Source organism: Centruroides vittatus, unplaced genomic scaffold (assembly GCF_030686945.1).
Source record: "Centruroides vittatus isolate TY-2023 unplaced genomic scaffold, ASM3068694v2 contig_7, whole genome shotgun sequence".
In the NCBI taxonomy this organism is placed as follows: Eukaryota; Metazoa; Arthropoda; class Arachnida; order Scorpiones; family Buthidae; genus Centruroides; species Centruroides vittatus.
The window spans coordinates 403,955-421,175 of NW_027122442.1; the positions used below are offsets into that span (position 1 = coordinate 403,955).

Sequence of the window (17,221 nt, forward strand, 5' to 3'; positions counted from 1 at the left end):
GTGCGACCTCTCTGCACTGTTTCAATCTCGACTGAAACGAGGTTCAATCACGATCAACTCGAGAAAGTTCTTGAAACTAGATCTAGTCATAAGAGTTTCCACAATCCCATGTGCGCGAGGAAATACAAGATGGCTACGGAACATGTGTCAGGCTATCGACAGAGAAATAAAAAAGATGTTTGGAGAGACGATGACATCTGTCTATTAGATATATGGCAAGAAAAAGTATTTATTTCTAACCAAAACTTCCATTTTGTTTGTTGGTGTTCGTGACTTACCGCATAGTTATGCCAGTTTTATCATCGTGTGTAATAGTCGGGTTCTTCTCAAGAGGACTGCCTGTGCGAACAGCACGTTCGAGTGGCGACAGTCACAATCCAGATTGTAGGTAAATAGAGATCAAAGTGAGTCGTGCATTGTGTGCAAACATAGTATAAAGGTTGAAGCATTCTATACTTCAACATTTTTAGTGTATTAGTGGCATGTGAATAAACTATCAGTTTAAAAAGCAAAATTTTGAAAATATTTTGTCATTTCTTCAATGTCAGGGTCCATAAACTATTGTACACATAATTAAAGGAGGAGTTGCCAAAAGTACTGTACATCAGTGTACTGAGCACCAGCTGCATGTAGCTAGTTGATCATAAACTGGACTAGTAAATTGACAGATTGTTTTCATATTTTAAAGTTTTCTGGAGTTGTCATACAACTCAGACACTACTAAGTCACTAAATACCCACCTCAATTTAAATTTACTGTCTGGAATTGAATTATACAGTTCAGCTGCTAAAATACACTAAAAACATTTGGAAATAACACAAAATCTATATGTACTTCATGTGATTATGGTAATTCTACAATTTCATGCATCAGCTGATGCATATTATGTTATGTATAAAATACAGTAAAACTTCTCAACTCAAAGCTCCATGTGGCAGGAATAAACTTCAAGTTACAGATGATTCAGGTTAGAGAACAATAGAGTAAAAAATGCTGATTCTGAATAGATTTGTATTTTTACCTTTCTTGCATTACATAAAGAATCTTTGATAGTTTTTTTTTTGTTGTAAATAACCCTTATAATGCCAACCAGCAAAATGTTCAATGTAACTAATGGAATTGAATAGTTGCAGGTACTGCACAGTACATCTTGTTGAGATAAAATGAGAGGACCTGTCGCTTTGGACTTGAACATTGTCTGAAAGTTGGTGTTAGAGATTAGATACAACTAACTGTCTGAAAATTTCATGAAAATCCGATAATTAAGACCACTTTGGATAGAAAAAATATTAAAATTCAAGTCGGGAGGTTGAAATTAATATAAATCTGTCAGGGAACCATGGTCTAAATGTGTCAGGGAACCATGAAAAACTTCAACTTGAAGAAAATTTAAGTTGCAGACATTAAATCTCTGCTATTCCATTGAGACCTACCAAGTGCTTTGTTTTCTTTGAGTTAAAGAAATATTTTCGTTACAGATGTTTGAGTTAGAGAAGTTTTACCTGTGTGTGTATGTATGTGTATGTATATATATATACTACCATTGTTATATATAAGCTTTGTTAATTTCTTTTTATAAACATTGTCTTATGAAAGGATTTAGATTAAATAGAATTTCTTAATAAAATTAATATATGTAATGCAAATTAAAATATAAAAGTCATGTCTTCCTAAAATATACACTTTGGTATGTTATACTTCATTAGCCAGTAGAATCAGTCACTGGAATATCCTGGAACCACACAAAGGAAAATATTCATTTTAAAACATTCAAAGCAATCCTAAAGAAAATATAACATTTGAATGCTTTATTTCCAAATAGCTTATAGTTCCATAATTATAATTTTTAGTCTTAATTGTCTTTATATCTGCATTATTGGGAAAGCAGTTTTGTTGTGTCGTCTTTTTGATTGTGTATGTTACTTCTGGGAGTTGATACAGAAAAAAATCACTCTTTTCACAACTAATTTCTTGATATAACCCGTGTGTTAAATTTAAATCCTATTTTGTCTTTACTGGAAAATATATATATATATTTAAGAATTAATTTTAAAAATTTTACCACCAATCATTTCACTTGTGTTTCATTACTTTACAATTTGAAGAAGAAAAATGATACATTATTAATGACCTGATTGATGAAAAAGTTTTAAAGACAACAAAAAATGTATTTATTTTATATCTACATATAAAAAGTTTCAAATGTATTTACAATAATTTACATTAAGTTTGAAATGTTTGTTGTTCATTTGCTAATTGTGCTTGTAAATTAGCTTCTTCAATACGTTTATTGACAATTTCTGGTTGAACTTCCATATAAATAGACATCAGTTTGTGGTTTATATGAATTGATTTACTGGCACATTTGTTAACACAATCAACCTAAATAAAAAATATATAAAATTATTATTTCTGCAAATAGAAAAAATTATTTGTGAGAGATTTTAGAAACTTATACAGCTTTTTGTAATAAATTCATGTTTTTGTCATTGAAACAGCCATAAAACACTGAACTATTTAATTGTCATATTACATATTCTGCTTTAGTTTTTAACAAGAAATTACAATTTAACTTTTGGAAATTAATAAAGTTTTAAACTCTGTCATGAAATTATCAAATCTTTGCAATTTAATTATGTATTTTCGTGTTAATCTTTTATTATACAAATATGGACATTCTTATTTACTTTAGTATTATTAAATAATTACAATACAACTGAAAATGTATAAAACAAAATAAATGAGATATTTTTGTCCTACAATAAATATTAATCTTGCAAATACTCAAATCATCAATAATAAACTAATTTCACCATCAAATATATGGGTATTTTATTACCAATTTTAAAAATTTATTATATATATATATATATATATATATATAATTCCTTTTATTAATAATTTTGCCTCTAATATACGCACAACTAAACATTAATTTAATTTAATAAACTTGATTTGTTTCAATAGGTATGTGATCACCTCAGACATTGGTACAAATTCAACAATTTTTGATGATTAAAATATTTGAATAGTTTTCAAATGATAAAGCAAAGTGAATCTGATCTGTGCTAAAAAATTCATGTTAACCTGGTGACAAACTTGATAAGGTGATCCTTGTTCACTAGATTACAGATTCATTTTACTTAAAATTATCACTTTTCACTAGTGATTTATCCAAACAAACCTATAGCCACAAATATGTGATATTATACTTTACTAATGCTATAACTATAAAATACACATTGAATGATTAGACAAACTAATATCTCTAATATGACCAAAGAAGTTTCTGATATTTCCAGAAAATCTAAAATTCTGGAGAATTAGTTTAATGTATTAACACAAAAAATTAATATCATATTTTGGATTTTATAATTAAATATTCTTTAAACTATATAAGATTGACAATTACCTCTTCTGTTGTTAGATCTCTCTGATTCATATTATAAACACAATGATTAAAACATAACTCTGCCATTTTATTGTAGATAAGTAAAAAGTCTTTGAACTGGAAAAAAATTGCAAAAAAATTATTATAATGTAAATTGTTCTCTCTATTAAAATATTTACCAAAAAGAAATTTAATTACACACTGGTGCTCAAAAGTTAAGTAACAAATATAAAAACACAAATAAAAATTTCCTTTAATGGAATTTACAGATTAAGTGCATTATGATATAATTTTAATAATTTATTTTTTTTTCTTTTGCTCTTACTGCCCTGTAGGCATTAAGAAGTTTTTCCATGATCTCTAGATCCTTTTGCTATTCTTGGATTTTACACAAAACAGATATATTTATGCTGAAGTAATTTGCAAGCAGAATGTTTTATGCAAATTCAGTTTGCAGATTTGAATTCAGCATGGGTTTATTATATCATTTTAGATAAGTGAAATCAGGTGCAAAACAATTAAATAGATATGCCAATTTTTACACTGTCAACTTTTGAACACACAATATTTTACATTTTAGTTTTATACGCTACACATTCTAATGTAACAGTATAAATGCACAAAACTGGTCTAAAAATATCAATAACCTAAATTTAATTCAAAAATATTTCGTTTATTTAATTGCATTTAATATTTTATTCATGCCAAATTTCCAGAATTTTTATTACTTTTGTTTAAGCAATAAAGATGTTTAAATTTTTAAAATGCCAACATTATAAGGAGATAAAATAATACAATAAATTTATTTTTTAAAACCTATTGTTTAAATTAAATAATTTAAGATGCAATTTCCCTATTATTTAGAAAGCAATCATTTTTATGTGCTACACTAAAGTTCAATATTAGAATATACTAGTAGCCCGGGATGTCCCCTAGTGGGCGTTCTAGCAGCAGCAGTGTCATTCCGTAATATAAATAGTAAATTCATATTACAAATAAAAATAATAATATACTGAATTTCTCATGGCGTACCCTAATAAAATGCAGTCAAAAATGCAAAAAACTGCATTTATTATTTTAATATTATGAAAAAAAACTGAATTTATTGTTAATTTAAATAATAGCTAGGGGCCCTAGTGACCATTCTATGCATACTGTTACAGATAAACTGACACACGATCAATGGCTTATATTATTAGATAATAATTTTTTACTATTATAAATGGCATCATCATATAAAATTAACATACTGAAAAAAGTTTATATTAAGTTATATAGATTACTATATATACTGCCAGAAATTGAAATCCCAACACCAAGGAGGAGGAGTTATACTAAGTGAATGAAAATTACTCAAAATATTTATCTGTATAATATATTATAATATGCTTCTTGTCTAGCTTGGTATATACTTGTGAGCACTATGTTGGCTCATTTATTCCTAGACTTATTACACCATCTTGGGACACAAGATCAGCCTTACAATATCAATTTATTTTCCAAAAAATATGTATTTGTAAAAAAGCTCATGAGGGACTAGATCCAAAATCAAAACGCATATTTTTTGGAAAATAAATTGATGTAAGGCTGATCTTGTGTCCAGAGACTGTAATAAGTCTAGGAATAAAGAGGCCAACATAGTACTCACAAGTATATATAATGTAAAGAGTAAACATAGTATTCACAAGTATTACATTGATATGAGTTTTGAGAGAGTAATTCACAAAATGTGTGTTTAGCACCATATGAAAGTTGAATGTTATCCATCTCAATACCCACTGTAGTCACTTTCATATTCCACATTCAATGATAGTGTCCACTTGAGCATACATTTGATCAGAGAAGTGTTGGATCAGATGCCACTGCTGCTTGAATCTGTCAGGGATTTCCTACATAATGAGCCAATGTTCTTCCTCTCCAGTGACTCAGGAAAGTCTGGAACTCAGTCTTATAAAATTACTGCCTTCCCCAGATCATTGCTGCCAACAGTTGTACTGTACAGGTACATGATGGACACATCTTGAACCATTCTTTCTGAAATCTGACAAAATGAAAATCCATCTTGTAGTCTACCACACAGCATTATTCAAAGTGGTTAAAATGCTGATATGCAGTTCATTGTCACCTTTGAGGCATTCTTTACATTGTGCCTAATGTCATCAGTTTTTCACAATTTATTTATTTAGCGTATGGCTACGCACCTAATTAGTAAAAAGAACAGAAAGCAGAAAAAGGAACACAAATCATAAATGTAAATCTAAGTTAGAAATATAGTTTAGAGCACTTTCAGTCACAATTAGGAAGTCACTCTGTTGTCCCAGAAAAGATCTTATTGGACAATCTTCCAAGATATGATGTATTGTCTATCTTTCAGCACCACAGTCACACTGTGGGGATGCGACTTTTCCCCAACTAAAAAGACTGTCCCTACATAACTCATGTTTGGTCTGAATTCTATTTAACACTCCAAAGATTTCTGGATAATTCAAATCCAGGTGGTCGCTTTATGATACAAAGAAGTTGTCGACTGTCCATCGGAGAGACATCAGCCCAAAGCCTTTTCCAAGATTCAGTAAGGTTGAAATTATTGGAATGCAAGGATTTAGCTCTTAAGAGAGGGGGGGTGTCTTGATTTAAGTTGATTTAAGTTTTTCACAATGCTTATAAACAGCTCCACATGTCTATTGGAGACTTCTAATTTGCATTTCCTGTGGCACTATAACCACATCCTAAGAGTAGTATCCTTGAAACTATTATCAAGGTAAATCATATAAATATTCTGTATAATTTTTGTTCAACTAATATAGCTCCTTCTTGGTGTTGGAATTTCCATTTCTGGAAATATACAGGGTGTAACAGGAAAGATGGTTGCAACTTTAAGGGGTGATAGAACATGGCAAAAGTAATAATTGTTTTAATACAGTGTATGGTCAGAAGCCAAGTGGTTTGCCACAAGAGGGTGCTTGCTGGTGAGAAGGACTCCATTTCATATCATCATTTGGAAGTTGTATGACCGCAGAGACACAACAGTATTCGAATGCTGAGAAGGTGGATATGCATTTTGAAATGCCCATTGACTCTCCTAAAGATCTTGTTGCAAGAATTACCACCGCTGCTGCATAAGTACATGACATGCCTGGTATCTTCCAAAGTGTATGCCAATCACTCCATAGCAGTTGTGATGCATATATTGCAGTTGGTGGTCACTCATTTGAACAATTCTTATAAATATGAAACGTTATTTCTTGTAAATATCCATGGTTAAAACAACTTTTTGTTTTCTATGTTCTTCATACTGTGTTTCTGCATTCACATTTCACATTCCACCAAGCATTGTATTATGACAATTGTTACTTTTGCCTTTTGCCATATTCTATCACTGCTTAAAGTTGTGACATCTTTCCTCTTACACCCTGCCTGCTGTATATATATATCTTATCAAAATACAGAGAATAAATTACGAAAGTTCAAAAATGACTATACACTTAATTTAAAAAATACAAATTTATTTATGATTCTTAAATCTTTTAAAATCTAAATTCTAAAAAACTTTTTAATTGTGTTCTGAAAATGTTAATGCTATACATTTGTTTTATTGTTTGGAATTATAAGACATTAAAATTACTTAACCTTAACACACCAATCATTGCCATAAATCATTGGGCTATAATTTGGAATATATAATTATAAATTATAAATGAATTTGGCACTAGAGGGAGGTGTTAGGTGCAATCTCGTATTAAAATCTATAATTATATTTAATTATAGCCCAATGATTTACGGCGGTGGTTGGCGTGTTTATTATGTTGGGTTAATAGGGTTGTTTATTTTTACTTAAACTTTACTATTAAATTCAAACTTTAAATTTAACAATAAGCTTTAATTAATTTATAATCTTTAATAAAAAATAATTTAGAAACAAAGCTTTCAAAATTGAGTTAAAAGAGATTTTTTCAAAAGGAATTGACTTGTTTAAATATCAATTTCTTTAAAAAAAGGTCTTTCTTTTCTTAAAAGATAATTGATGAAACTTCACAGTTAGGAATGATAAGTTCAACCGTTGTTATTTTATCTGTACCGAATGTCTAAATGTTAAATAAAAAAGGTTAGTTCACTATAATATTAATAATAATGTAATTTGTAATAATCTCTTGTAATAATTATAATTTGTGATAAATTAATTTAAATAATTTGTAATAAATTCTTGTGACATGTATATAAAAATTGTAATAACTTTGTATAACTTGTAAAAATTCAACTACAATAATTAATATAATAAATGTGTTCTCTGCCACTTGTAGAAATGTAACACCTGATGAAGGGTGCAAATTAGACCAAAAAAGATTGCACCTGAAATGCATAGTGAAATAAAGAATAATGAAGATAAAACCCAATAGTCTTTGTCTCTGATGAAATGCGGTACAGATAAAATAACGACGGTTGAACTTATCGTTCCTAACTGTGAAGTTTCATCAATTATCTTTTAAGAAAAGAAAGACCTTTTTTAAAGAAATTGATATTTAAACAATATAAAGAAACTGCGCCATTGATATTACATATCTACTACTTATAGAAGGAATTGACTTGATTATCAAATACAAAATCATAGAATTTTTGTTGCAGAGTTGATAAACATATTTAAATATAAACTTACATTTCTCACAGATGCATCTTCTGGATCCATTTCTTCAATTTATTTATTTTCCTAAAAAATATTAACACATTAAATTGTTAAATACTCATAAAATATTTTTTAAAAATTATTTTTTAATCTATAAATATGAAAATAATTCAAATGTCAATATATTTGTGTACAGTATTCTTAGCTTTTATAATTTCAATAATTCAAAATAACTTAATTTTATGGAGTCCAACTTACTTAACAAAACTTTTTCAAAACTTATAATGCCATAAAGAATTCAATTTACACTTTCAACTCTATTTTTAACATAATACTTGCTAAATAACTTATAATTTTTTTTTTGTTGGTGTTTTTTGCATCTTAATTTAATATATGTTAAGCTGAACATTGAATTACAATTGGTTATGCTGTAAGTTTGTCAAAAATTTTTAAGATGTACAAAAACATTTGAATTTTATAGAATTGAATTAATATAAAATTTGTCAATAATACTGTAACATAAATTACCCATCATATAAATGTTTTTGGCCTGTTTAACTCTTGTTCAGATTTAATTTGAAAAATACAATTTAAAACTTAATTTAAAAACTTCTTCAAAAAGTCTAAATGACAGAGTATACAGAGACTTATAGCTCTAATCTATAACACATAACACGCCTTTTCCCACCACCAAATAATGATACATGTAAAAATGTGCAGAGCATAAGCTCTAAACTCATAATGCAAGGCTCTAAACTGCAAATTCTGTCCTGACAATGTATCTGAAGAAATAATTCCTTTAAACTAATTAGTTTTTGTTCTTTAATCTAGTTAGTTTCTATTGAAATTAACACTGTAAACATTTATGGTATTAGTATAGTATGTCTCTACAATAGATGTGCCCATACAAAAGGCTACCTTGCAAAGAATGGTATAAAATAGAAGACACTTCAAAACTAGTTTCATCAGTGAGAAAAAGATTAGCTACAGAATACTAGCACGAATTTGGTTAAGTTTATTCTAAATAGTTTGTATTTGTATGCAGACTTGTTTTAAATTTCTGTATTTTGTTAATATTCTTATTCATTATCTTATGCTTAGTAGTGGTTACTTATTATATACGTGGTGCATATACAAACAATTACAATAAATATATACAGTGTTCTGAAACATACTGTTTTTTTTCATATTGCAGGACATTTGATAACTTTAATAACTGCTGTATGCAGACTTTTTGAGTCACTGTATATGATTTATATCATCGAGTATATTGTATACTAATACATTCATGGTCTCAGAACATTGATCATCATATGCAGAGATAAACTGAATACTTTCTACCTACAGTTTGTTGCATAACCCCTTATACTATCCACATGGTATACAATCCACATTTATAGAAGAATGTGAATAGTATAATGCTAATATTAAGTCATTAATAACACGTAAAATAATTATTAGTCGCTAGTTGTATTAATTACAGTATAAATAAATTATAGTTTAATTTTAAAAAATCAGAATAATCGGGGGGAAAAAACACCTTTACCGATATATTTCTCTCATACGGAAATCATAGCAATCTACGACTACCCGTCACCCTCTAGCGGACAACTGACTGAGTTAATAGCAAGGTTGAAGCAATGTTGCCGTTCCTAGTACAGTACATTTGTACTAAGAACGGCTTTTTCGAGAGCATTGAAAGTACACTTAGATTTCTAGTACATTTTGAGTACATTATAATATTTTAGTACCATTTACGGTACAAAATAATATTTCATGTCTTAACGAGAAAATGCGAAAAAAATTAGTTTAATAAAGTCACACTAGTGTGACTAGTGTCACTGCTCGCTAATTTGATTTACCCAATCACAACATACACATGGTGTATGTCGGTCGACGTCAACAACATACAGATGCACGTGCAAATGTCTTGAGTCAATGGTCCTTTTTCACACGTGTCAAACGTTTCAGTCGTCTGCACATTTTCATGAGGACCTTGACAAAATTTTTCACGTCACGTGGTCCAAACAATTCAACTCTGTCAAACAAAAATAATGGACAAGTAAGGAAAGCAATGATTTTAAACTTTTATCGTCAATAATATCAAAATATCCTTTAAGTCAGAGTCGAATTATTACAGAAAATAGTTTTGAAATTGTACGAGTATAATATAAATACTTTTATATTATTTTCTATCACTATAATTTAATTCTTAAATTATGAATTTCAATTTTAGTAATCTTGGTAAAAGAAATAACTTTTGTTAATTTGAATCTGCCCACGCATATTTAACTTATAATTATTTTTTATCCATCACTATTATATTTTTAAAAAATCAACTTTTAATGCTGTAACTAATAATCAGCGTTAACAAAAAACCATACAAACTATTTTCATAAAATCTTTTTATGAAATATTTAATTTTAAAGTATTCGTATTTAACCAGTATTCATGAATATGAATTTGAAATAAGCCCAAAAATTGAGTATGATCGTATATTAATATCAACAACAACCAACAATAGAAATAGTACATTTTTTGAAGGAGCTTCAGTACGTTTTGAAATTTCATTGCGGCAACGCTGGGTTGAGGCCAAAGTTTTAAGCGCGAAAACGTGTACGTCGGACGTTCAGCGCCACATTTCTGTAAGCCTAGAAGTTTGACAATGGCGTTTGGAAAGTCAGTGGAAACATGCTCGACATTCCAAAGGCCATTGCCAAACTTCTAGGCTTTCAGGAAAGCGGCGCCGAACGTCCGACGTACACGTTTTCGCGTTGAAAACTTCGGCCTCAACCTCGCTAATCTTAGTCTATTTGCACCTAATTCAGACTTCCATGCCTATGGTTCCTCCCTGCCTCTGCCTATAACTGTTAAAAACTTTTTGGAATTTTGTATTCGCTAAAGCATTATTGTGTGTTTTTAATCAAACTTCACTGAGAGTATGGTATATATCATTTTTCAATTCGTTTTCACTTTAACGTCTCTGTTATATATAACAGAAGAAAAGTATGCCAAAAAATGGCCGCCAAGATTTTGGACTCGGGATCTTGAAACGTCGAGAAATGCAAAATAAAAGAAAAAAATTGTGAGGGTTTTTTTCTATATATATGGATGTTAGTGTGTAGGGAGAACGATTTTGTTCACCCTCTTTGAAGCTTATTAATTCCTGTGCTTTTTGTCAAAAATTTCTGAAATTTTGTAGGGAGGTTTGTGTGTAATATCTTGAGTAGAGTTGGACTTAATGACGATTTTACTCGTTATTAGTAATTACAATTTTTATAGAACTCGTCCCTACTCTCAAAATTAAGCTTTTTGCCATTTTATAATAATTAAAACTATTAAAAGATTTTTTTAAAAAAATATCATAACGGATGGCACCACACGCAGTTTTAAATGTTGCCGGGAAAAGAAGCGATTCGTTGCTGGATTTTTTAAATTTCTTTTTATGGCATTCATGTTGATGAATAAGCATTAGTGAAATAATAATGCCGTGGCTCACTACTCCCACCAGGTCATTCGTAGTTCAGTGGTCAGCGTCGTCCCCTATCAAACTAGGAGGTTTCCGGTTCGCATCTCCTTGATGTGATTCTTTTTTGGGTATACGTTCTCCTGGTCTGAGAACAAATGTAAATCCGTTATCATTTACATGTGGAAACCCCCGTCCTCACAGGATATAATCGCGAGCTCTCAGGTTGAGCAGTGCTTTTCCCCTGGACTGCAAGCTGCAGTGGTTGTACTGTACTGTACGTTCTTTAAGTGAATAAACACCCCTTTGTATTCGTAACGACTGGCTGTTGTTCGTCTACGCGACAATATTAATCATGCATTAGAAACGTTTGTCCTGAAAACTAATAGGAAACAATCGGAGAACATGGAAAAGACTATAACCTACAAATCAAATAGAACAAAAATATTGTTGCACGAACTTTTGTCACTAGAGGGCGAACGACACAATAATAAACGATTTAACGAAGATGTGAAAGATGCTTCGTTAGTTTTCGGTTTGTATTGAAATTATCCAAAAAAAAATTGTTTTAAAGACGAGATCAACAGCAAAGTAAGTTTTTAAAACTGCTGCCTTTCGTTGTATGGTTTTATCTATTATATTTGTGATCAAATTTGAATGGTGGAGTCGACGTAAACATTGGGTTTTAGAGCGACCAATCCGGTTAATGTTACCCTCGGTGCCAAGATGGCGGCTCGTCTCTGATTCCAGAAAGGAAACAGTGGGACACGCGTTCTAACCTAACCTATTCTAATAATTTGGTTGCTAATAATTATGGTACCTGTAATTTATTAGAATAGGTAAGGTTAGGTTAGAACGTGCATCCCACTGTTTTCTTGCTGGAATCAGAGAAGAGCCGCCATCTTGGCACTAAGGGTAACATTAACCAAAAAGCCTTTAGAAAGTTAGACTGAAGCAAAAGGTCTTATTCGCTACAACATTGCTGTGTGTTTTAAATCAAATCTTACTGAGAGTATGTCACACACCAACACCATTCGTAACATTCTTAATTGCCCTCATTAAGAATGATTCAAATGGTGTTGGTGTGAACTTGGACAGGAGACTGGGCTCAATTCAAGCATTGAAGGAGGAAAGCTGTCTTCGGACCCAACATGCCTTCCAGAATGATTGTGTACAGTACCCGAATAAAGATTTGTCTGCGCTACAACTTTGCGGATTGCTGTCAGTCTGTTGTCAAGAATCAGATTCTCTGTTCATTGAATGTTCAAAGGGATGACTGATATTCACATAAAACCGTCTTAACTGGGAAGGATCGTCACATATGGAGTTATGGTCATCCTTAGATTGTTTGAACCATTCAAATATTTTACTGTGGCTGAGTGTCTCATCATTGTACTGTGCTTGAAGTTGTCTCTATATCTCTGCTGATTTAATTCCTTCTTTAACAGGAAACTTCATTACAAAACATTCTGTTTGTGCATCGGTTACACTGGTTGCAATTTTGAATATGATGCACCAGAGGCTAACAAGATATATACGTCATCTATTACTTTTTGCCTTCGATTGACACGCTTGAATTATTTATTTTGCATGTAAAAGCAAAAGTCCCTGTTTGACTCGAATGTCTCTTGCAGCACTGATTTCACAAGGGAAGGTTGGAAATGGCACTTCTTAATGGAATGTATGTCACTTTATAGAGATAACTTCCCCAATAAACATACTGAAAGTTTTTTTTTGTGAAAAATTCTTTGCAATTAATAAAAACACCAAAAAAGATTTTACTTTATTTAAATGTCATAATTAATGCAAATACTAATAAGCAACAGTTGTCTAGTTCATTGATTCTGTTTTATGTATGGGAGGTTGTGGTTCCAAGACTTTTTGAGAATGTTTTTCATGTATATTTTTGTGCATTTCTCTACTTAAATCTCTTTATAGATTGTATAAGTGATTATTATTAATCCATCTAGTAAGTTTAAATGGCATATAACAGCTGTTTTTTCCATCATTTTTATTTATTTAATTTTGCACATAATTATAGAAAATTTGAAAGACACAAGTATCCTCTGTTTTGAAAATTATACAGTTTTAAGATCAGTAGAAAAATAATTGTCTTTTGTAAACAAGACAATAGGTCATTTGAAGGAGTGTTTTCAAAAAACTGTTATAGTGAGTTATTGACAGGAAACCAATGAAGAATGATTATTTTGACATTGGAGAGGTAAAATTGCCAGATAATCAAAGCATGCAGTTGAAATTTATAATGCTATCAGGAAACAAGCTTGTTGTTCAAAGAATATAGTGGTGTTGCCAAAAAATGTGTACAGTTACATATTTTTAAAGTAATTAAATACAGATGTATGTATATAGAGTACATTTATTGTCTTGATATTTAAACTTTTTCATGATCTATTTATGGTGTTATTCTTGCTAGATATCAGTCTATTTACTATAATAAAATTTAATTAAATAAGATTGTTACTTATTTAATTAATGTTAAGATGGAAACAGCCATTACATGCACTTACTAGATGAGTTAATAAGCTTAATAATCACTTACACAATCTATAAAGATATTTAAGTAGAGAAATGTGCAAAAATATACATGGAGGATAAAAAAAGAAAAAATTCTCAATGACTTTTGGAACTGCAACCTTCCACATGCCAAAAAAGCAGGATCAATGAACTAGACCAGTGGTTGGCAACCTTTCTGACCTCACGGACCACTAAACTCACAATTTCGAATCCCGCGGACCACTATCGTGAATTTTTTTTAAACGATACTAAGTCTGTAGTATAATAATGATCATAAAAGTTTAATTTTACTATATTAATATGAAACTTGCGTGTTTAATTATAACAAATTAATGCAAGACTAAAGTTCATTGCTGCATGTTTGAAATAAGTTTATGGATTCTTAGCGCTTTTCCACGAAGGATGATAATCGCACTCACAATATTGTTTATTGTTCATTACTTTTTGATAAGTCGCTTCGTATTTGGTTTCCGATTCAAATAAAAACCCCCAAAGAGTGAAAAAATCTACTAAGCATTTTGCATTTCTTTCGTAATACTTTCGCGTAACCTTCAGTTGAACAATGTCCAAATTTCTCCACGGACCATCCAAATTTTCTCGCGGACCACCGGTTGCCGATTGTTGAACTAGACAACTCAGCCACTGCAGCTTCTTATTAGAATTTACATTAATTTTGACATTTAAATAAGATAAATTTTTTTTTTGTTTTTTTTTTAATTGAAAAACAGAATTATGCAGGAAAAACTTTCAGTACTTTTATTAGGGAAATGATCTCAATACAATGACATATATTCCATTAAAAAATGGCATTGTGATTCCCATCTTCCCTGTCAGTATCATATTCAAACAGTTTATTGGTCAATCTGATGTTTAAATATGTAATTGAGTGTTTAGAACATAATTAACTGAGATAAGAATAGTATTTTAGATATATTATGAATTAAGTTTACAACTATTATTCTAATAGAGAGAAAAATGAATGATAAGAGAGAGAGTGGGCGTCTCAAAGAACAGCGAAGAGTTCTGGACGAAGCAGCTCGTCGAAGGAGACACCAGAAGGCCCTAGACGCATTGGAACAGGATAACTATCACGACGATCCACATGCAAATCTGGTCATGCACAAGAAGGCACCAAAGTTTGAAGAGACTTTAGAATCAAAACGGAGGAAGAAACTAAAAGGGGAACCATTCAAACAACGATTCAGAAAAAACTTTAATGCCTTATTGGAAGAAGAACAGTTTAACTCTAACGAAACTCCAAATTATCTCAGTGCTTGTGTTCCGCCTTCAAAATTTCCAAATAGGCATTTTTGTTCTGTCTGTGGCTTTCCTTCCAACTACAAGTGTGTTTCTTGTGGTGCAAGATACTGTAGTGTAAAGTGTTTGGGAACCCATCAAGATACTCGATGCTTAAAGTGGACTGCTTAAAGTGGACGTAGAAAGAGAGATTTTAAAAAATAATGTTATTTTCAATTAAATTTTTCCAAAAACCAATTATGCTAATTTTTTCTTTATACATAATAATTTAATCTTAAAAGATTTTCCTTGACAAAGCATACCACTATACAATGTCTAGTGCAATCTGTTTGTAATTTGACAGAAATAAAGACCAAAAACACAAAAAAACGTTCAAGGTTAAGTTTTAATTTTGTATGGCTGTATCTTAGAATCAATATTATTTTTCCAACAATTTGAATAAATAAATAGTTTTTTTTAATTTTAAATTGTAATATTACTTGTTTTCATTCCTTGTTCACCAAAATTGTTGTTTATTATATATATGAAAATACAATTAAAATAGAATTTTGTTAATCTGACAGTAATGTAGAATTTCTGGTATTTCAGCCCTCTCTGAAAAGTTGCTAATGATAATTTTATATATTAATATTCTACAGCTCAGAATTTGTTTGAACTTGTGTGCTAAAGACCTCAAGAAAAATTGAGGCAAACATTGAGGATGTAACCATAGGATACACATTGTTACATATCAGGAGATTTCCAAAGGATTAAAAATGATGTGTTCTAGAAAAATGATTCATTTTGCTAGTCTTGTTTGTTTATGGCCCAATGCAGAGAAGACAAACAAGACTAACAAAATGGTTGGTTGCTTTCAGCAGTACTTTCCTGTGTCTAATGTGTTTACACTATAGTTGCCAAGAAGTTGGTGCAAATATCTTTCAGTATTGGACTTGAAAGCATCAGGTTTTAACAAGAATTTGGGTCCTTTTTTTTTTTTTTTAACTCTCTGTCCTGTTAGAACTCAGAAGGCCTTTTTCTGTATCTATTAGCTAACCCACAATGGGGACAACTGGGTTGATTGATTAATTAATGGGCTTAGATATTAAGTTCCTTCTTACATTTCCTATATCATATTTGATAGACATATTTCTAGTACGGTCATCTAACTTCTCTATGGAAAGAAATTGACTTTAAATTATTGGTGATGTTAAACTTGTTAATGACTTTAGAATTGGAAAATTGACATTGAAAAATGAATTGAGTCCAACTCTCATATTAATAATTTACTAATAGTGAAGTAGAGATTAAAGAATCTTGCAAAATGATTGAGCCTTTACAAGCTGGAACTAATGAATTCATCAGTTTTAATTAGATATAATTAAGTATTAAATTAATTGCTACTGTTTTGAATTTAATTATTGTGTGTTATTTAGACAGATGTGCAAATTGATATTCTAAAAAAAACTTGTTTTCAGTCTGAGATGGAACAATTTACAGAACTAACAAGGGGAGGGCACAACCTGGAAAATTCACTTTGGGATGAGACTTGGTATATAGGTAGTACTCCTTTAGGATGTTCAATCCTCAAAACAAGAAAGTGCAATGGCCAGCCAATTTTAAGAAAAAGGCCTTTAAAAATTAGAGCTCAGCTTATGTACTAATAAGTTTCGCTAGGTCAGCAGCTGCCGAGCAGCTCGGTTAACATCGTTCTTGGCTACTGCCAAGTCGTTCGGGGTTCAAATCTCGGTCTCAATTAGTATTTTTTTTTTCTTTCTAAAAATTTTTTAAAATAAGTATTTTGAATATATATAAATATTAAAATTTTATTATAATAAATAATTTCATTTAAAAAAATGTTTAACAACATATTACATGTCATTTTAATTATAATATAACTATTATTATTAATTATTTTGTATTAAATAATTAGTTATGGAACAACAGTTTTCATTTATTATTCTATTGTATC

At 30.3% G+C, this 17,221-nt stretch overlaps 2 protein-coding genes across 2 annotated transcripts; one reads left to right on the forward strand and one right to left on the reverse strand.

The window, feature by feature from the left end:
• Positions 1 to 2,144: 2,144 nt before the first annotated feature.
• Positions 2,145 to 9,612, reverse strand: LOC136980422 (mitochondrial import inner membrane translocase subunit Tim10 B). Its single transcript, XM_067276531.1, has 4 exons — positions 9,559 to 9,612; positions 8,046 to 8,096; positions 3,413 to 3,508; positions 2,145 to 2,382 (listed from the first exon to the last, which is right to left on the reverse strand). Exons 2-4 carry the CDS (start codon positions 8,073 to 8,075, stop codon positions 2,224 to 2,226), a joined length of 285 nt encoding a protein of 94 aa, XP_067132632.1. The 5' UTR covers positions 8,076 to 8,096; positions 9,559 to 9,612; the 3' UTR covers positions 2,145 to 2,223.
• Positions 9,613 to 11,967: 2,355 nt separating this feature from the next.
• On the forward strand, positions 11,968 to 15,737 carry LOC136980423 (zinc finger HIT domain-containing protein 1). Its single transcript, XM_067276532.1, has 2 exons — positions 11,968 to 12,069; positions 14,981 to 15,737. The coding sequence occupies exon 2, from the start codon at positions 14,989 to 14,991 to the stop codon at positions 15,439 to 15,441; it is 453 nt and encodes a 150-aa protein (XP_067132633.1). The 5' UTR covers positions 11,968 to 12,069; positions 14,981 to 14,988; the 3' UTR covers positions 15,442 to 15,737.
• Positions 15,738 to 17,221: the final 1,484 nt, after the last annotated feature.